We start from the raw sequence: 23213 nt of genomic DNA on the forward strand, positions 1-23213 counted from the left end.
ATTTCTTTCGTTTTCTATATAGTCACTAATAGAACGAAAACTAGTACGCCATTCTATCACGTTTTATCGTAAGTCAACACTATCGTTTTCTATCTATCCTGCTAATGCCGTACTTATCGTTCTGTATCAAAAATTCCTTTCGGTTTCAATACAAAAATATACTGGTTAAAAAATCATATACGAATCTATCACGTCGAATCATGAACCTACACTATCATTTTCTATCTGTTTTTCCAATGTAATGCTATCGTTCTCTATCCAAAATTTCTTTCGTTTACTATATAATTACTTACTGAACGAAAAATAGTACGCGATCCTATCATGTGCTATTATCGTATTCTATCTGTCTGTCCAATGTATTCCTATCGTTTTCTATGCGAAATTCCTTTATTTTCCAATATATCCCATACAGCACAAAATTTGCAGCAATGTTGCCCAACATTGCAGCAACGTTGCAATTTTGCAGCAATGGAACTGCAACTTCTGTGCTGTATGGGATTTAACTTGTTGCTTCGTAAATAGTTTACGAATCTATCACCCTGTCGTGTGACTACATTCGTTTCTTATGTATTTTTTCGATATATTCTTCTCATTCTCAATCCAAAATTATTTATTTTAACTAAATATAAAATAAATGTTTATAAAGATAATGGGATCTATTATTTTGTAAGAAAGAAGATATTTTTAATTCGAGCATTTTAAAGATGTACACTATTTCAGTAATAGATATAGCTTTATAAAGATAGGACACACATGGAAGCCATTTGGATATGTCATATGGAACTGGCAGGGTGGTATTTGTAGATTAAGGGTATTTTGTATAGTCAAGAAAGCAATCAAGGAACGAAGAAAGATATAAATAAATAAAAATGTAGAAAGTATAAATAAAATTAAAATTATGGAAAATTTTTTTTTATTTATGATGGACATTAAGTCGAATATGGTTAAGAAATTGTTACGGATATTAACATATATAATAATATATATATATATATATAATACATAATTATATATATATATTAACGTATAATAATTATAGTTATCAAGAAATATATCACGGGACGAGGCGTCGAGGCAGGATCGAAAAATTGATATAATAAGACAGATTATCCAATTGAAAATGATATATCCTTGTAGTTTGTTTCGTATTTTTAACTTTCACAGCTTTCCAGCATGTGTGCAGTCTTGATTTCCGGTTAACCTGAAAAAGCACATACAAAAATACAGATTGGTCTCTATCGCGTAAATAATACGTTAATTTTAGTTCAAATTAAATATAGCATTATAATTGAGATGTCTGGTTAATATTAGAGGCTGCGCCTAGAAAGTCGTCACAGCGAGAATCTGATTGCTAATATGATCTAACATGTTTGTGCAATGACAAACACAAATATTATACGGAAGTTATATTCATGACATTAAAATCTCAACAAGAATTAGCTTTGATAATTTATTATAGTTTTCAACAATATAATTCTAAATTATATTTTTTTCGAAAACTTACAGTGTGTGTTCCTCTTCTCCACTATTTTCAAAAGATTCCTCCGCGTTTTCATCGTTTATTGCAGTTTCCGAATTGGCTTCATCATTTTCGCTTCTGTTCAAAGAATCGCGATCGCGGTCTTTTTCTGCCATATCCAATTGTTCGTGATCGCCATCTTTATCTGCCAATAGTTCAGTTGATGGCAACGCTACCGTCAGTAACACCTACTGATAATTAAAAATATAAGTAAAATGTTAAATTTCATAAGAATTTGGTATGTATTACCTTCTGTTACGTCTGGATGATCATGCGCTGCCTTTTTATTACCACATATTCTATTTAATTCGTATATTTTATGGCTTATGTGCGTGCCAACTTGTTGCAATTCGAATTCAATGGCTACCTCGTCATAACCCTTTTCATTGGTTAGCCAATATCGAAGACTGTCTAATATGCAAATATATTTATTTTGTATATTTGTATAATATATAAGTAAATGGATCATAATAAAATATACATATAAATAAAACGCAGGTTGCACCTTTTTTACTTACAGTAACAAGAATTTTTAGGACTGCATTTTATATTTATGACCTTATTAATAAGCGTATTAATATTATGTACAATATGTATACTAAAAAAATTATGAAAAAGATTATATTATCTCTTACAGCCAATAATTTAGCTGGATCAAGTTTTGGTCGGGGTTCTTTCTTCGTTTTGTTTTTTATTCTATTGGACTGTGTCCCTGTCACCGAACTGCATTTTAACACGGCTGTTCCAAAAACAGCAATTGCCATGTTTTTTACGAACATTGCACATGACTTACTGATTGCAGCAATGCTATCATATTGACAGTTTGTTATCCAAACGTCGTGACCGAGATACATCTAAACAAATACAATAAACATAAAAATATTGTTGCGCTCACCGCGTCGCTCATTCTCACACACACGCTCACACTCCCGACGCTCGCGGAAATAAGGAAACACTGCGGTGATTAAGGAAAACAAACTTAATGTTTATTAAAGGCTCGCGATACAGAGGAGCGTGGACCACGTCCGCACGGTCCAGCAGCTCGAGACAAAAATCTATCAGCTGTTTCATTATCAATAAATCAATAAATTAACAAATCAACAAGCTCGTTGCCAAGGACATTTCCGAAAAGACGGCTCGTCGCACGCTTCAGCTCGGACTCGAAGCATACCGGGCGGCATGCACGCAACAATATGTTAATGGATTACCAGATAAAGTTTACTGAAAATAGATGTTGACGAAAAGGCATTGTTAAAGTACCAAATTTTTTTCTGCACTTCTGTACCCTACGGGTAGTTCACCGGGATTCGTATGTCCCTTCTCAGCATTTTTTTTGCATAAATCTGCTACGATAACTGCAATGTATACATATATACAAATAGAACATGAAAAACAAATTCTTTTTATTATCACTAAATAATAAACAGTCTAGTATATGAATTTACCTTTTAGTTCGCCAAAACTGTCTATTATTTCTTTCTGCAAGGACATATTTAATTGCATTACGTCATTTAAGACGTTTTCCTTATCTTTAATGTTTTTCTTCAATTTATTGTTTTCCGAGCGCAGTAAATCATTTTGGGATTTGAAATCGCGTATCTAAATATTTGAAACGGTTAATGATCCAACTTCGCAATAGTCATGATTAAGTCGTAAATAAAATATCTAATAATTTACCTGTTTCTTTACATCTTTGGCATGCAATTGATTTTCCTTTATTGTATTATTCTTATCGATCACTTTAGAACCCATTACTTTCGTAGTCTCGTTACATTTGTTTGTCTGTCACATAAAAAAACATACAAACATAAGAATATAAACGTATATGTACGCGATATCTCTCATTTTAAATAATACACGCAGATATCTCGCGAACTATGCAAGTAGAGTCTAATCGGTAAAAGATTTGAGCTGAAATAAATTGTTATCTGACCATTTTTTCTGTCAACCTCTTCATCTTGACACTAGAAGTAACATACTTTTTTACCTCAAGCAAGGTGTGCTAGAAGTAGGAAAAATGTTTAAATGTGTGACTTTTTAGGTTATTCTAATATATCGCATTGTATCGCTCGGATCAGAAAATATGTCAAATAAAAGTTGTGCATAATTGCATTTGTCATTTTGCAAACTTGTATTGCAAATTTTAGAGAAAAATTGAGCCGATTTTCAACATCATCATCAGTTTTTAATGATTTTACTCGTTTTTTTTACAATTTCAAATATTTGTGTTTGTTTTTAATTTTGCAAGTTAACTATTCGATGTAAAATTAAGTTATAACTTACTTTACAAATAAACTTTTGTAGACAATGCAATTATGCACAATTTTTATTTGACACATTCTTCGAGCGATATCCGATCTAAAGAATGAGAAAGAAACATTTTTCCACCTCTAATTTAGTTTTAAGGCTCCTGAGTACTTGCCGCGACCATTTTACATTATGACGTCAGAGGCGAAAAATGACACGTTGAAAATTCTTGCGTGCCATTTTTAAATAAAAAGATATTTGGATGAAAATACACTTCGGGGGCTACGAGCCATCACTATAGGCTTAACACATTAACCAAAAATTATGATAATGTTTCTGTACCACGAGTCGCAATGAAGCATTCAGAATCAGCTTCGAATGATGAAACATTTCAGCTTTTATTCGCTGTCAATAAATGCCTGATGTCTCGGGAAACTCGGGATCCCAAAAGCCTTTAAAAAGATTATATTTATTATATATATAATATATAAAAAATGATAATAAAATAAAATATTATACCTGGTGGTGTAATTGGTCGCTCATATTTGTGTCGATGTCGCGAGATTTGATTCTTTCGTTTTTGCAATTGTTCTTCCGACAATCCCAATTTGTTATAATAATAAAAATCGAATATCACGAATTACTTTTTTATGAAAATATTTATTTTTATTTATATTTATAATTTTTTTATTTATATTTATTTATTTATATTTCTTTATTTATTCATATCTTATATAACTATACTGTTAATATTGTATTACTTCTCTGCATTCCCAGCAATCCGAGCCCTTTATCTTTGCTCTGTCAGCTTTACATCGCATGTTAAGATGTTTTGTAATGACCTTTCTTTTTGACCGTCTGTAAATGTTTTCTCATTAGATATATAGTATAAAAGTAACTTACATTACCAGAATTGTTAAATGATATTTACACATTAAACTTATTTAATAATATCTTTTCAGGTAGCTTGTTTTCTGTGTCATCCATATCATTTATATTTGCAACTTGCACTTGCGTAGAAGTATGTTTAGGCGAAGGACATCCAAAATCTAAATGTTTTACAGGAATTTTCCTCTTGAGTTTTAGATTCTCTTTCATTATTGACGCACGATTTATTTGCGTAGGACTGGCTTCTATCACATCTTGATCGGCACTAGTGTTGTTCACTAGTGTTGTAGCACTATTTTCAGCAACAGTTGCATTTGCTGCAGAAACGTCTTGAATAAAAATCAGTTCTACACTACGCAATATATTAGCTGCCTTATTTTGTCTACACTTGAGGACAGTACCTTTTTTTTCATTATTTTTGAATGCAAGTCGAGATTGTTTCAATCTCTTTCTTAGACTAAAATCGAGTAACGATGGACTTTTTGGCGAATTATTTTCGTACATATTTTTGTGCAAAGATTCATCGAAATTAAAATTATCTTGTGTATCTAATTCCAATATATTATTGCTTTCTTGCACATTTATTGTGTTATTCATCGCTTCATCCTTTGGTTTCGTACGGTGTATTAACGGCCGTCATTTTTGAGATAAAAAATGGAAACAAAATCACATATACATATATAATACCGAATTTTGCTTGTATTCCAGGGGGTCGATTGTGTATTTCAAAACTTTGTAAAAATTACAAAAGTGAGCGAATTCACCAGGTATTAACCAATGAAATTATTAATATTCTAGTAAATTCGCTCACTTTTGTAATTTTCACTAAGTTTTGAAGTACACAATCGACCCCCATGTAGAACAGAGAAAGTGATGATAAACGGTTTTGACATCATTTTGACTGTTTTCACTGGGCGTATCACATTCATTTTACGGCTGTTTATTAACTGTCAAGGGAAAAGATTAGTTTTCCGACTATTTTACAAGTGTGTTAAATTTGAAGTGTATTTTCATTCAAAAATATCTTTTTATTTAAAAATGACACGCAAGAATTTTCAGCGTCATTTCTTGCCTCTGACGTCATAATCTAATATGGCCGCGGCGAGTACTCAGGAGCCTTAAGGATGTATTGACTATACAATACCAGCTAAAAGTGATCGAAATTTAAACTGCAGAAAACGACAAAAATCAAACGATCAACGACGAAAAATTTTGTCGTGAATACGCTCTGAAACCAACTTCAAATCAATGACGAAATGATCCTCTTCTAAAAAGGGCATTACATTTCGATCACTTTTAGCTTTTAGCTGGTATTGTATAGCCAATACATTCTTGAAGATATTCGCGAGTATTATATAAAATGGGATAGTTTATATACACTAGCATCGCGAGAAGGGTTTCTTGATAGTTTTAAAACAATGTTTTTTCTAATTTAATGTCGCGATTCATAGACACACGATTGTGGTGATATTTATTGTATATAAATATATAAATATATATCGCTCCGCGAAACGAGCTTAAGGTTGGGCGCCAGACGCGTAAATTCGCGTCCGCGAAATCGCTAAGAACCAAAAGAGAGAGACGCAAAACGAAACACGTCGGGGTGCGAGGGAATCGCTAGCTCAGCTTAATAGCAGGGCGGGATTAATTAAGGGCAGCGCAATATTCGGCGGGGTGACACATAAATCATAACTTCAATCGGCTAACAATTAAAGAGTAACATTTATTATATAATCAATTTAGAGAAAATAATAATGGCCAATTTGGCTTTCATTAATAAAGCAAGTAGATGGTTGATAACGTGGCGTCAAATTTGAATAACACAGAAAGGATAACGCGGATGCCAGAAAAGCACGGAAAATTACACAGATTTAATAAGCGCGCGGAAGGCGCCGGTATTACGCAGGATAATACTAACAGAAACTACATTCACGAACAAATAATATGAAAAGAAAACTAACTTTCCGAAGGCTTCAAGTTAATAGGGCTGGCGACATCGGCAAAACATAATCGGAGTAACGTGAAATAATATTGCGTGAGCTGGCACGACATGTTAGCGCGACCCGCTCGGAGCGCGTGAACGCAAGGGCCCAAGGCCGTGCAGAGATTTTGTCGCTAATAATCTTAATCTAACGCAAGGAAGAATCTTAGTCTACCGCGAATAATAATTTTAATCTAGTGGGAATAATATTCTTAATCTAAGGCGAATAATCTTCTTAATATAACGCGAATAATATCGAGACGTAACTAATCAGTCGGGGTGACCCGTATTGTACCGTCATTTATAACGCGAATAACGTCCCAATGCCAGGAGTCAATCGGCGCGAACAATATTCTCACGCAAATGATATGTCGACGCGGACGATATTCTCACGCAGTTATCCTACGTAAGTGCTCGAAAGCAAGACTCAGGCGCAAACAATACGGCAAGGCCGGTAACATCAGGACGCAATCACGGGAATAATGTCTCGGCACAACCAATACCGCGTAGATACTTTAAGTGTCCAGACGCGAATCGTGAGTGACGTAATTACCAGCGCGACACCCGTCTGACGCAATTAATACCATCCCGCGATTAATATTCGGTCGGGTGAATTACTACGCACAACGTGGCACGCGGACGTGAACGCGAAGGGCGTGAGAAATGGCGTACTCGCGATTTCGAACGTCGTCATCGGCGCTTTTACCGCGATCTCCAGGAGTCGTAGATTTCGGTCGCGATCCCACAGCCACGAGACCATTCCGGTGCCCCTCGCTTTCGTTATCGATCGCTAAGTACGCCTTGTCGGCGAATACGTTAATTACCGCGAATCATCCCGAGCGAGAGCGCGACCCGGGGAGCAGTGTCGTGGCTTTACATAAAAGATTACCAAGGCAACCTCACCGTAGGTCGATTCTCTCCCGAGGATCCTCGCCGTCGTCCCAAGGGCTGGAAAGATACAGCCTCAAGTCTTATGCGCCTCAAGGGCGACTCCGGTCGCAAGGCAGAGCACAACGATTCGCGTATACGTGCGTCGGCTGTCGAGAACGGCTCAAGAATACTCCCGAAATTTCGCTCGATGGCGGAATCGATAGCGCACCCCACCCCGGGCGTACGCAGCCCCGCGTTGCTATCGCGCGGACCAATAGGGGATGAGCTCGCAGGCTCGCGGTGTCTCCTCGCACAGGGCCGTTAGTCACGGCTTTTCGCAGGGCGCTCGACGGCCCTTAGGTCGCGCGGTGATTTTCCGGGATTCTTCCCGGCAGCGGACGGGACGTGATTGCCTCCGTGATTTCTCCTCTTCGGTCCGGGGATGGTGGCCATCCATCCCGGAATCCGGTCAGTAGCGTAAGGAGGGCAGGTGAGCTGATTTTTGCCCCGGCGTCCCGGGGCCCTGCCTGTACGGATCCGCCCGTCGCTATGTCACGCGCCGCGCGCGTATCCTCTCGCGCTCCCCTGCGCTCGGCGGCCCACGAGCATCATCGAAATTTGCTTGCCGTCGTCTGATTTCTCGTCTCTGTCCTTGTCGACTCCGTTTTTCCGTGATTCTCAGCATCGTCTCAGGAACTCCGGTTTTCGGCTCGGTGAGGCGCCGCGCAAATGATACAAAAATAAAAAGAAGGGATTAGCATAACGCAACGCGATTAGAATAGGCCCCCTGGAGATCTCGCAGCGATTCATTGAACCGTCCTCGGGCATAAAAGGTCGCGAAACCTGCGCCTTGTGACGGCGGCGGGGCGCTGCAACGGTGCAGCGAAACTGCCACGTCACAATATATATACACAGACTTTTATTAGATATATATATATGTACTGTTTGTATATTTATAATTTGTGATTTTGAATATTGAGAATATAAAATGGGCCCCTCCAACGCCAATTTCCGTGAGAACGCAACCAATATCTTTTTTTCGTCTCTCCGATTTTTATTTACAAATGATACATTTGTAAAAATCAGTAACGTTACAACAGACGCTTCTGGCATTAATTTTGTCAGTACCGTCATATTCGAGATTCCGTTATCACACTGCGCCATCCCATCAGATGGCAGCATCGATCGGGTATCGACAGGCCGGATCAACGCGGCAGCTTGCGTAAGCACGGGCGCGCTCATTGCCAACTTCTTCCTCGCGACATATAGAGTCGTACAAATGGCCGCGCAGTGACCAGACGTACGACGTGTGCTCTGTGCATTTCTCGATTGTGACTACGAATTGAAGTGCCCACCGCAGTGATTGAAACTGCCGAGATACTTTACTAACGTGTAAAGAGACCGCTCGTCCACCTCTAGTACATTGACACGACGAATCAGGCTCACACGTGCGCGAGTGCCGACCGCCACGTGTCTCACCGGCTCACGGGCTAATCATCACGAGGAGGGCAATTAATATAATTGTCTCTCGCATTCACGGACAATCTACAGACTTCTCATTTATACACCGCTCACCGTTTCTCAGGTCAGATTGTATATTTTTTGACGCATTAAAGACGGCTCAGACTGTGTTCTGAGTTACACATAAATTAAAGAAATAATTAGTTAACACCTTTCACGCGCGTCCTTCTCATCCCGCTTCCATCGCCGGGAAAATTCAGCAATTTCGCGAACACAAACGTACACTAAAAGTGCACGTCAGAATAAACGAATCTGATTTTTATTATACTAGACACTACAGACGCGCGCTACGCGCGCGCTATTTATCTTTAACATTTCACTATTAACCCTATTATACACAACTGTCAAAATATACAATGACAGCTGCAAATGAAGTAAGCGCAGCAAGAGAACCAATCGGCATCGCGGAAAAGCAGCAACAATAAACTTCACATCTTTTTTTTAGAAGAGGAATCAGTACCGTCCGAATAGACGCTTCTGACATTTATTTTTATTTTATTTTTGTATTATGGGCCCCTCCAACGCCCATTTCCGTGAGAACGCAACCAATATCTTTTTTTCGTCTCTTCGAATTTTATTTACAAATGATACATTTGTAAAAATCAGTAACGTTACAACATACGCTTCTGGCATTTTGTCAGTACCGTCAGAATAAACGTATCTGATTTTTATTACAATCAGTACCGTCCGAATAGACGCTTCTGACATATATTGCTTCCTCATAGAGGAAGCTTTGTTTTCGTAAATTCGTATATAAATCTTTGATTGCGTATAAAGTTGGCTCTAATCAACCAAATTTAAAAGAATTATATATAAAATAGGGATAGAAGAAACCAAAGAAAAGATTGTTTTTTGAGTTTTTAATGTCAATATGTTCAGAGTGTTTTAAAACGTCGAAATATTGCATTAAAAAAAAATGTCGGTATGTGTGTATGTATGTATGTATGTATGTATGTCTGTGCCAAATTTACAGAAATTTCTATAACTCCAGAACTGATGAACCAAATCTTAACGAATTATATATGAAATAGGGGTAGAAAAGACTGAAGAATATAATAAAATTAATAAAAATTGTTAAGACTAAAGAATATAATAGAATTAATAAAAATTGTTAAGACTGAAGAATATATAAAAGAATTAATAAAAATTGTTAATAATAAAGGGGTTACCGATTTCTGTTAAAAAAAGGTTTACCGAAATTTTTTAATTTTATTATATTTTTCAGTCTTTTCTATATTTCTATTTCATATATAATTTTTTAAGGCCGGTATCCATAGTCGGGTCTTATACCCAAGATCGTCTTAAGTATAGTTTTAAAGCGTCATCAGCCAATCAGAGGGCCGTATTAGCATCTTAAGACATCACTTCCTCTGTGAGGAAGCCAAATGCAAATTTCTAATTTGCACAATTTTTTTTTCTTTTTTTCGTAATTGAAATATATAAGCTATAATATACATTTTAACGAGTGTGCTTGTAATGTCAATACGTATACGTATATATATAGCCAATTCTGAGCTTATCTCTACATGTCTACATCTTTTTACCTCTACTATATATTTCTTTAATAAAAACGTAGAGGAAAATTATTAAAAAAATTAAATTTTCTATTTTTTTACAATTTTACATATATTTGTAACTCAAATAAGAAATTTATTAAGCCAATCAGCACCATGGAAAAAAGGCTTCAACATTTTGATACAACTTCGATACGTTCGACATTTAGTTAATACGCCTTTTTTAGAAAGGGATTTATTTAAATTAAATAAAGAGAGAATAAAATTTAGTTACCGGAAATTTGTTTAACTTGCAAATCAATTTTCTGATGTATTTGTTCAGGAAAAATTGACTTTAAATTAGTCACAAATTGATTTAATATATTTACATATATAGAGATAGAGCATCTAATATATACATATTATACATATATCTGAAATATCTTGTATCAGATACTAATACATACTAATACATACTAAATAAAGAATTTTGATATAGATTTAACGTATACAACTTAATATAACAAAATTTCCACTTTCCATTTTCTTAAAAAGGAAAAAAAAATTGTTTTTAATTCAGCATTCAATATTTCACTCTTAAATAATAGAGTTATCAATATATTTTTTAATAATTAGTAGTTTAATTAGTGGTTTTTATGAAGCTCAGTATAAAATGTATCCCAAGAATATATCACCCTGAATTAATAGATGTTTAAATGATTAATTAATTATGTGTGATAACATAATTAGATAAACGCTTAATATATCCCAGAAAGATCCGCGTGTATTGAAAAAATATCATCCAACCAAACTTACTGGCAGTTGTTGTAACATTCAGAGGCTTGAGCCTCTGGTTAATTATGTACCTATTCAGTTCATTGTCTTATATCAACTGGTTAAAGAGGAATAATATCAATACGCTATTTTGTGATTATTATTACTGTCATACTTACTATTAAAGTGCAATGGTCACTTTTAGACTGTGTACTGTTACGACGGACTCATGAAAGCCATCATAGCAAATTATAGGGCACTTTACTTAATTGCAGAAGATGGGTGTGGCTCGTATCTATTCCAAAAATTCAGAGTTGTGTTGTATCAGGAATACTGATAGTTATTAATAGCAGCGTTGTTTTAATGGTTCGTAAGGATTGTCATGATTTTTCTTGCATGTGACTCTTATATTACGCATATTCATCGGCGATATTATATATGTTATTTATACAAATTATCACACACTTATATCTTCAAATAATTTAAAGTTATTATTGATATTTTATTTTCATTTCAGGGAGTATGTATTTATTTTCAATAAAATGCACTACACTAATTACCATAAAAAAGTAGTTTTATTTATATGAACAAATATATACATATACATATACATATATAGGTTTTATTATGAGATTTATTTCGTGTGCCAATTATTTCTGCAAATTATCTCTGCCAATTATCTCAGAAAGTATTGATCCTAGGAAGGGATTTTTGAAGTCAGCCTTCGGATAAGGGAAATTAAGGTGCCTTCTAACTCTTCTTTAGGCAATGCGATACAGGTCCTCTAGTTTAATATAACTCTTTTACTATTTTTTTCCAAACTCTTATTCTTTCCTTTTAAATAGATTATTAATCTTTCCGGATCTTTACCAAACAGTTGCTGAAAAATAAGAATTTATCATTCAACTTCAGAAATATTAGTAACATCTTCAGTGATTTAGTCTATGTATCAAAATATATTATGTCTGTTAAGTTAGCACCCCTCCCCCTCCGCAAAAAAGCAGAATAACACATATGTAGAAATTAAATGCTCTTTATGTGCTAATTATGTGTTCTATTCACGATTTTTGTGCTCGAACGGTTTCATGGGAAATTGCAATTGAAAGTGGGGATGCTGGCTTAACGTAAGCTAGCACCCCTACTCATTAAAATTATATTATAAAATAAAATACTTAATATAGTAGAATTATGTGCTTTTTATGTGCTTTCAAATGTCTCAAACAAAATTAGTTTATCTATAATAGTTTAAAAGATATACGTAAAAAAAGATCTATATACTACTGATATAAGAGTAAAGTATCAGTTAAAATACAGAAAGCAAAATAATTCTTGTCTTAAAATGTTTCTTGATTAATGTGTTCTCGAAATATGCTCAATGAAATTTTCGTGCTTATCCCTTTTGACCGACCCGAACGTGAACACCCCATACGTACAAGAGTAAAGTACCAGTTAAAATACAGATAGCGAATTGGTTTTAGTCTTAAAATATTCCTCAATTTATGTGCTTTCAAAATATGCACAATGAGATTTCTGTGCTCATCTTTTTCGACCGACCCGAACGTGAACACCCCATACGTACAAGAGTAAAGTACCAGTTAAAATACAGATAGCGAATTGCTTTTAGTCTTAAAATATTCCTCAATTTTTTTATTTTATTTTTGTCTTTTTTATATTTGTTGAGAATCTAACGCTCGAAAAGTGAAAGCGAGCGTTGGGAATATTCGAGAACGCTCGATTTGCTCCAAAACGCGTTTATTTGCCTTCCCCCCGGTTTTTTGGTGTTTTCGCTCGCGCCCGGACCACAGGTGTACATCGCGTCATCGCTCGTACTGCGACCAATAATCTGGTCGCTCGACGATTTGGAGCCAATCAGCGTTTCTCACGTCTCGAAATTCCTCGCGGAAAAGTTCGGAGCTCCGGCCGCGATCGTTTCGCTTGCTCCGGCCGGGAGCTCAGTGAGCCATCATAAATCGTACGCGACACTTGTGTTTGTCGACATCGAAAATACGGAGTCGAATCGTAGCGAGTACGAAAGTGCGAAATAGCGAGTGCGATATTACCACGCGAATATTCTGACATTGTAACAAGCTTTGAATAAAGTGACTCTTGTCTCGTTTTAAGCGAGATACTGACTATTTTTTGTGCTCTCCTCGACGCGGCGCGCGAAAACATCGAGCGGTCCACTAACATTTAATAGTCCTTCGAGCCGGATCGTGATAAAAGACCGGCATAGACAGTTCGACCGCCTCAATAGTGATCGCGTTGTGCTGCTCCGAGACAGACGGACCGTCCCATAATTTAAACAATGGAATTTTATAGAAAAAAAGACGAGCTTTCATTTGAGCCTACTTTAAAAAAATTAAAAATACCGAAGTTCGAGAAAAATCAATTTTTATTTTTTAAACTAAAAAATCATGATAAAAATTTAAATAAAATAAAAAATACTTTTTACCATCGGAAAGCGCATAAAAAGACGAATAAAAACCACTACTAAGTTGTGTACGTTTATCCGACGTGGAACTTTAGAAACAAGCGTTTAAAACAGCCCGTCGAAAACGGCTGATTTTCTCAGTTGGGACACTTGGCGTGGAATGCCCCATACGTAACCTCAGACATACTAGGAATATTCATAGCTGCACATTGCTCATTCAACTGGGCATAACCATTTCCAGTTGTGATAGATGCAGCTACAACAGCTGTATTAATATCCAATATGTCTGGTTCTGTAGGTTCGGACTAGATGTTGTCTTTATAATTGCACATTTGGCATTTGAAGAACAACTGCGTCAATAACCCTTTGCGACGAGCTTTTGAGTTTCCAATCTTTAAATTGGCACTCTATTCCTCGCGCATAATTATCGAATGTTCTGTGGATCTCATTCAACATAACTGAAATGTCGACAATGCTACGGCCTTCAAGCATGCACTCTTGGATACGATTTGTATCTAGAAGGCCCGTATTATCTATGACAAGGTCATAATCATCATCGCACTTTTCGACATTTAAATTGCACATACCTTTATTTTCTTGCGACGGACACTGCGTTACTTCGGTATTGCAGTTTGAATCCATCATATCGGGCAATGTTACCATTGATTCTCGGAAATTGATGGATTCGTTGTCCATACTTGCCGCAATTTCTGTGTCATTTTCTTGACGCCTCTTCAGAGCTTGTCGCCTGTAAAGAATAATAAAATATTAATATATGAAACAACACTTGACAGAAAATTGGTGTAGTCGAAAATAATGTTGAGTCGATATGAAATAAGTTTAAAAGAATAGTGTAAATATGACAGCAATCGTTTGTTTATTTTTATTTTATAAAACTAAGTATATAAGAATAGACGCTTCAGCTTTTATATTACTGCAGGTAACTAGCCTGTGTCAAAATAGATGCCTTTGACATTTATATTGTTATTATTAGTAGCCAGTATAATCGCAACATATGCTTTTGTCATTTTTTAAACCAGTGCCGTCAGAATAGACGCATCAGCTTTCTGTATTAAAATATTATTACTAATATTTTCCATTACTAATATTTGATCCTTCGATCGGCCCGCGATCCTGGGGCCGCTACGGCCGACCGCGGGCCGACCGAGGCGGCCGTACCCGCAATAGGAGTCTCGTGAGTCGAAAGGCTCAAAACAATGTGACACACTACTAGGCGGCCGGTCCTCTCGCGGGCCAGTCGTCGCACAAGCCCGGTTTGCCATACGGCGCCTCTGCCCGTCGTCGGGATCTCACCACTTACGACGGCACGGCGTCTAACAGTCAAACATAAGTTTCGCAAGTTCGATGTCGAGACTCGGAATCGTCTGTAGACGACTTAGGTACCTGGCGGGGTGTTGTACTCGGTAGAGCAGTTACCACGCTGCGATCTGTTGAAACTCAGCCCTCGGCTTGAGGATTCGTATGCCCTATTGCCTTAGGCTTATCTAGAAGGCTATCCTTCGGATAATAGGGGCCTAGACCGAGACTCCTAGAGATATCATTGCCACCTTTAACTAGAGAGGATACGGCCTTAGAGGCGTTCAGGCATAATCCCACGGATGGTAGCTTCGCACCACCGGCCGCTCGACCGAGTGCGTGAACCAAATGTCCGAACCTGCGGTTCCTCTCGTACTGAGCAGGATTACTATCGCAATGACTGGTCATCAGTGCGGCAGCGCTTGGCCGCCACAAGCCAGTTATCCCTGCGGTAACTTTTTTGACACCTTTTGCTGAAAACTCTTCAAGCCAAAAGGATCGATAGGCCGCGCGTGCTTTCGCAGTCTCTATGCGTACTGAACATCGAGATCAAGCCAGCTTTTGTCCTTTTGCTCTACGCGAGGTTTCTCCTCGCTGAGCTGGCCTTAGGACGCGGGGCATGACCTGTGGCACCCCGCCGCGACAATGATGCTAATGCCGATGATGCACTGATTATAAGAATATACACACATCTACATTCACACGCACATACACAGACATACCCCCCACACACACGCACTCACACACACACACACACACACGCACACACTCATACAGACATACCCACACACACATACCCACGCACACGCGCGCGCGCACACACACGCACACACGCACTCACACGCACACGCACACGCTCATACAGCATACCCACACACACATACCCACGCACACGCGCGCACACACGCACGCACTCACACGCACACGCACACGCTCATACAGACATACCCACACACACATACCCACGCACATGCACGCGCGCGCGCGCACACACACGCACGCACGCACTCGCACGCACACGCTCATACAGACATATCCACACACACATACCCACGCACACGCGCGCGCGCGCACACACACACAGACACACACACACACACACACACACACACACACGCACGCACACACAAATGCGACCCTAAAGAGTTATTGCCGTAGATACTCTAAAATAGAATATCCCCAATATCCTCATTTTTACCATGTTCAACGTCTGATAACTCGAAAAGTAGATGGTTCCGGACTTCATGCCCATTAACACTTTTGATCAGGAGATTATAAAGTACAACATACTGCAGTTTCAACCAATTTGACCGGGACCCATTTTCCCTATGGCTGGGCCCGGGGTCCTTTAATAATGAGCGCTTCTAAGCCTGGTCTCCGTCACACGCACACACGTACACACATGAGCGGCAAGGAGTCTTACGTAAAACAAACACCCCGAATCGTGAGAGGCAAGGGGACTCACGTAAATCAAGCACCCCGAATCGTGAGAGGCAAGGGGACTCGCCACTGTAAAGGCACCTTATTTTCAAAAATCGGAAATTTTATAAAGAGTTCCATTTGCACCCACAATAGTTCTACAGTTCCTGATAGATTTCAAAAATAGTTTCGTCGATTTAGATAAAAATATAACGATTGAAAAAAATGTGGTGCTAACTTCCCGTGACACCTCAATTTTCGAAAATATTGATTTTTACACGGAATGCTATAGTTCTCAAAGAGTTCTATAGTTCCTGATAGGTTTTAGCGATAGTTCTGGTCTTTAAATATTTTTAAATAAATTTTTTATCTGACCGCTAGTACCTCAAGTTTCAAAAAAATTGATTTTTATCATGGAATTCTATAGTTCTCGAAGAGTTCTACAGTTTCGGATAGATTTTAGCAACAGTTCCGGTCTCTAAATATTTTTTTAACAATTTTTTATTGTGACCGCTGGCACCGCACACAAGAGTAAAGTCATGAATCGCAGGCAGTTCCGATCGACTTTTTGACAGTTCCCGATAGTTCTCGCATAGTTTCAACAATTTTTATAGGTTTTAGCAACAGTTCCAGCCTCGAAATATTTTTTTAACAATTTTTTACTGTGACCGCTGGTACCGCACACAAGAGTAAAGTCATGCGGTGCTCGCAGTTCCGGTCGACTTTTTGACAGTTCTTGATAGTTCTCGCATAATTCTAAAAGTTTTTATAGGTTTTCCTATAAGCCGTGACGGCGTGAGCGCTGTGCTTATATAGCCCCGCCGCCACCCGTTTCCCCACCACACGCGCCTGTTAGTACACGCTACACATTCTAGGTGGCTTTCGGCCGCTACAGACCTATTCTCTCTACTCTTGTTTCGACTGTTTCTAGGTAGCATTGAGAAAACTGAAAAGTTTCTCTCGTAGTGTTCTACAGCGTATATTAGCGTATTTCAGCGTGTCTGATTCTGCTTATGAGAATCATGTATGACAAATCGATTCTTTTGGAAATCTTGTTGCAAGATGAATGTCGTACTCTTAATAATAATGGCAAGCCATCACCTTTTACGCCTGTCTATACTATCATTTTGCATAAAATGCGTGAACGTGGTTCTGCTATCAAAACAAAGCACATTTATCAAATCCTACACGAAAATCGCAACGGTTATAAAAATCAATTGCAGCACCATTTTGGCATCACGTCTCATGATAAAAGTGCAAATAAAGTCAATGACACTGTTATACTTGGGATGGCCGGGGTAACTTATTAACAACAGTTGTGACGTGACAAATGTCGCGTCCCTTACCCCAGATGGGAGCTCGGCCGAGGAAGGCGTCAGGGATGGTGCCTCCGCCCGAGGCGGGCGGAGAGCGAGCCTTTAGGTTAGGATTAAGACCTTTTGCGAGCGTTACAGGTCGAGGGAGTGCGGAGCAGATGGCCAGGGTCACGACGAGTGTAACGGCTTATGCCGCGTCGAGGGACTTACGGCTGGACCACCAGGAGCTTCCGAGGGCGTACGGTCGGCGGGCGGGTCACGCTGGGGCCCACAGCCGGCAGATCAGCTGACCAAACCAGGCGCCACAGGTGGCACGAGAGCACTGCAGCCCGAATACGGAGGACGCGGAGAGGGGGACGCCCCGACGAAGGTCCCCGTTGAGGAACGGGACCACCACCGCTGTGTACCGCCCCCGGTCGACGAGCCATGGCCCGTCCAGCCTGGCCGTCGAGGAACCGGACGATGAGACGCGGCCTGGACAGCCGGTCTCAAATAGGCGGAATTTGAAACTACCGCCGGCGGATGGGCGCAGTGACGAGGGGCGCTCTAATGGGGCGCGGCGATCGCCTAGAGGGATCGTTGGCAGGCCAGGGCGCAGCACCGACCAGGCTAGGGAAACCGGCGCGCGCGGGCGCGCGCGGGCCCTGCGTGGTCCCGCCGGACCGAGGAAACGCCACTGTCGTGCGAGCCGCCATCCCGACAACGTCCAGCCCTTGTAACGAGCGACGAGCTGCCGGAACTGGAAAACTTTGTAAGGCCACTGCTCAGCCTTCCTCGAAGTAAGATCGCGAGAATATCTAGGCCCTCCCGGGAGTCGCGTTGTGCCGCGGTAAAGTATGAAATCGGCCGTAATTAAAGAATATCGAGTGCCATACCGCGGGAGGGCCCGTGCGACGAAGTGATCGCGAGTGCCCGTCTCGGGGATGAAAACGTACGGTCGCCGACAGTCAGCGTACATGTAATTTCGTTGTGATATCGTTTCGTGTACTTCGTTGCGTATGATTTCGTTGTGAGTAATTTCGTTTCGCGTAATCTCGTTGCGGGTGATTGCGTCGCGTGGAATTTTATGATCGCCGTTGGCTTAACCGTGCCGTAGTCTTGAGAAGTGGCTCTCGCGCGTGAGAGAGCCTCGTAGTTATCGTTGCCGGTTAAGTTCAGGCCATTGGTAATTAGCTATACGTGCGTTTCATCGGGATTAATGGCCCACGGTTGTGTCGAGTTAACGGGTGAGGCCATTCGTGCGTTTCGAGGGGAGAGAAGATCCCCAGCGTTGTCGCGGTGAACCGTAGGGAAATTGCGTTAATTGTTTAGTTGTTAGACGTAGACGTTTCGAGTATTTCGCGTTTGACCGTCCGGGTAGAATTCGTTGCAGCTTATGTCGGGGAATACTCTTGTGCGAATTCAATCGGGATTGCCGTGCAGTTCAGCGACGGAATGAGTATCGCGCTCGTGGGGTGACACGTGGCGTGTACTCGAATTCTGCTTGTTCGCCGTGGAACACGCTATCGTCCACTTGTTACCTGCCTTAACCGAAATATAATTTAATGTTTTATGTTATTTGAGTGTGATGATTGCGCTACGCTCCCTCTCCTCTTCCACCCGCGGTTGATCAAAGAAGCCCACGCCTGAGAAATACTGCGATCTCGTGAATCGTGGTGCGTGGAATCGCACTTGGCGCCCAACATAACATCTCAAGAATACTCAGTCGAGCTACCATCGGGGTTTCGGAGAGCAATATCGCGAATCTATATAGAGATTATAGTAAAGAAAGCGACGGCGCGCTCCTCCACGGCCGGCGAGACCGTGAGGACATCGTCGTCGTCGTCATACACTATACGAAATTGAATACTCGTTCTTTATTCGGACGTTCACTGCTCGCTGTCTCGTGTGTTAATGCTTCCGTCCGTTACTCTAGCAACGCCATCTCACGCTTACTCGCTCACATACATTTTAGGGCTTATACATATGTAACATCCTCCCCTTTCTCAGAATAAACGTTTACCTTACAATCTATATTACAGTTGTGTCTTGACGTACAAAAGTCTTTGGTAATAAGTAATACAATTGCACGTTGCTTGAAACCTACTCCATTATGTAATCCTTTAGATGATTTGGTAACTTTCTGTTTCGTACAGGCCTACTTTGCGTTACATTAAAATCAGCACTTGGTTCTGACTTCGTTGCAACAACAGAATCATCCTGCGACTCCGATTCGGTTTTTACCTTGACATTTTGCTCCGATATTATTTCAACATTTTCGTCGGATTCGCTAGGCCCTGCACGATTAAATTTTGTTGAAAATATAGCCAGTGATAAAGCGATGTGTGCGCTGGAACGGAGTGAAATAAGACAAGTGTGTATGTGTGTGTCAGCGTGTGTTTACAGTGTGTATGTGTGTCTGCCAGAACAGAGTAGCATCGTTGATTTATTTCAATATTTCCCCTCAACGATGTTCAATTAGTTCTTTAATTCCATTTCTTCAGGCCGACGTTCTCGCAGAGTTTCTTCATATTGATGGCTCCAATAGCTTTCGTCAGCATGTCCGCTTCGTTGGATTCTGTGGGACAATATTTGATTGTAATCTCTCCTGCTGTTTCCAGTTCTCTGGCATAAAAGTATTTGGTGTCGATGTGTTTCGTCCTATTCGTGAAACCACCCGTTTTAAGGCGATTTATGCAGCTTTGATTATCTTCGTAGATGGTGGTTGGATTCTTCTGCGTTTTTCCGAAGCTCTCCAACAGTTTTCGCAGCCATACTGTCTCTTGGCATATTTCCGCCAGCGCGACGAGTTCGGCCTCCGTCGAGGATAACGCCACGCATCCTTGCTTGCGACAGGCCCAACTGACTGCGCCGCCATTCAGCTTGAATACGTAGCCGCTGTTCGATTTTCTGTTTTCTCGATCTTCGGCCCAATTTGCATCTGCGTAGCCTTCTAGGGTTGACTTTCGTCCATCGTTGCCGCTCAGACGCAATTCATAGTCGATCGTTTCTTTTAGGTATCTTGCGACGCGTTTCACTTCGACCCAGTCAACTCTTTTCGGTGCTTCGACGTGTTGACCCAAAATTGCGATGGGTGCTGCAATATCAGGTCTTGTGTTGACTGCGACATATAGTAATGCTCCTATCATTTTCCGGTAAGAGTCGCTATTGATTATTGGCGAGTCTTGTCGAAGTTTCCAGTATCCGGTGTCCATTGGGATATTTGACCTTTTTGCTTCTAATATGTTGCCGTATCCGAGGACTTTCTTAATATAGTCCGGCTGACTGATGTAAAAGTTTCCTCTTTCGTCTCTTCGTATCTGAATTCCGAGATAGCACTGCAGGTCACCCAGGTCACGAGGTTAAATTGTGCATTCAATCCGTCCTTCAGTTCTTCTATAATTTTTGACGATCTGCAAGCAACGACAATGTCGTCGACGTATACCGCGAGGTAAATCGTTTCTTCTTCTTGAATTTTCATGTAGAGGCAAGGGTCAGCGTCGCTTCGACGAAAATTGTGCATCTTCAGCACTTCGTCGAGTCGATCGTTCCAGGCCTTGGCCGATTGTTTAAGTCCGTAGATGCTTCGTTTTAGTCTGCATCCGTAGTGCTCTTTACCAGCTTTTTCGTACCCTGGTGGCTGTTTCATGTAGATTTCTTCTGTGATTGTTCCGTTTAAGAAAGCCGTCTTCGCGTCGAGATGCTTTACTTTGTAGTTTTGTTCACCGGCGATGGAGAGGAGCACTCGAAGTGTACTGTGTCGAACAACTGGTGCGAAGATCTCGTTATAATCGGTTCCGTATTTTTGCGAGAATCCTTGTGCCACCAATCTGGCCTTGAATCGATCTGGTCTTCCGTCTGAGTGTCTCTTTAGCTTGTAAACCCATTTGCAGCCAATCAATTTTCTTCCCGGCGGTACTTTCTGCAGTTCCCAGGTTCCGTTATCGTTAAGAGATGCAATTTCGTCCTTCATTGCTTGGCTCCATGCGTGCGCATTTGGGCTTAACAGCGTTTCCTCTCGATTTATCGGTTCTTTTCTCTCGTGAGCTGCGTTTACCTGTGGAACATATCTATCCGGCGGAATCCCTCTGGTTGCTCGCGTGAGTTTTCTCGGTCTTGCACTATTTTCTTCGCCTTCGTTGTCGTCTCCGACGTGCTCGTCGTCATTATCATCTGGGTCGAAGAACGTCTCCTCTTCGCTGTCCGAAATGACGACAACGCTTGTTTCGTTCGAATCTTCGGTGCTGCTCGCCGGTCGTTGTGCTCCGTGCGCACCTATTTCCGATGAATCCGCTGATTCTGTAGACAATTCTCCGCTTGACAGATTTATCGTAGCATCGCTAGGGTTCCGGGTGTTCTCCACGAATGTGACGTCCCTGCTTATAATCACCTTATTCGTCTCGCGATCGAGAAGTCTGTAAGCCTTCGATTCCTGTGGGTAACCAACGAACATGTATTCTCGCGCTTTTTCATCGAGTTTTCTTCGCATTTCTTTCGGCACATGAGCGCATGCTTTGCACCCGAATGGGCGTAGGTTACTTACATCGGGGATATTCCCATTCCACAACTCGTAAGGGGTTCGGCTTCGGCATCTCGTCGGCAATCTGTTTTGTACGTAGTTGGCAGTGATAACCGCCTCGCCCCAGTAGAGGTTAGGAAGCTTAGCATCGTTGAGCATGCTCCTTGCAGCCTCCATCAGCGTCCTGTTCTTCCTCTCGGCCACGCCATTCTGCTGCGGTGAGTAAGGGGCAGTCAACTGCATTTGAATTCCCTCTTCGCGCAAATAATCCTTCAAATGATTAGACAGATACTCTCGCCCTCGATCGGTTCTGATGACTTGAGGTTTCCTGTTGAATTTCGTTTTTGCGTATTCAATAAAATCCTTCAGCACTTGTGTTGCTTCAGATTTTTCTTTTAATAAAACGACTTTAGAATATCGACTGTAATCGTCTATTAGAGTCATTGCATACCTTCTTTTTCCGGGCGTCATGGTTTGCATCGGGCCACAAAGATCTGAGTGGATAATCTGTAATGGTTCGCTCGTCGTGCTCGTTGATTCTTTCGGAAATGGTTTACGTGCCATTTTTCCCTTTATGCAGCTTTCGCAGTACTCCTTTATTCCGCATTTGCGTAATTTTATACCTTCAGCGAGTCCCTCTCTTGCCAGCTTTCGAATTGCTTCCGCGTCGCGATGTCCGAATCTTCGATGCCATGAGTGTATACAATCGGCTGTGTGACCTTGGATGCACACGCGGGCCTGATGAGGAATTTTCAGCTCATACATGTCGTCGCGCGCGATGCCTACCGCGAGTTCCACGCGATCGCGCAACACTACCAACGACCCTTCTCCCACTACAAAGGTATATCCTTCCTTGTCTAGCACACGAACTGAAATCAATCCTGACGCGAAATCGGGAACGTAGAGTACGTTTTTTAATTCCAAATTCGTCTCTACGCC

The 23213-nt window shown here is 40.6% G+C and overlaps 1 protein-coding gene and 1 pseudogene across 1 annotated transcript; both read right to left on the minus strand.

Annotated features, from left to right (window-relative positions):
• Positions 1–664: 664 nt before the first annotated feature.
• On the minus strand, positions 665–7715 carry LOC139809947 (uncharacterized; annotated as a pseudogene).
• A 12526-nt stretch (positions 7716–20241) lies between these two features.
• LOC139810111 (uncharacterized) lies at positions 20242–20970 on the minus strand. Its single transcript, XM_071773431.1, has one exon. The coding sequence runs from the start codon at positions 20968–20970 to the stop codon at positions 20242–20244; it is 729 nt and encodes a 242-aa protein (XP_071629532.1).
• Positions 20971–23213: the final 2243 nt, after the last annotated feature.

Source organism: Temnothorax longispinosus, chromosome 3, assembly GCF_030848805.1.
Source record: "Temnothorax longispinosus isolate EJ_2023e chromosome 3, Tlon_JGU_v1, whole genome shotgun sequence".
NCBI lineage: Eukaryota > Metazoa > Arthropoda > Insecta > Hymenoptera > Formicidae > Temnothorax > Temnothorax longispinosus.

Coding starts and splice junctions, on each gene's coding strand:
- LOC139810111 (XM_071773431.1), bottom strand. CDS start 20,970: ATGGACACCGGATACTGGAAACTTCGACAAGACTCGCCAATAATCAAT.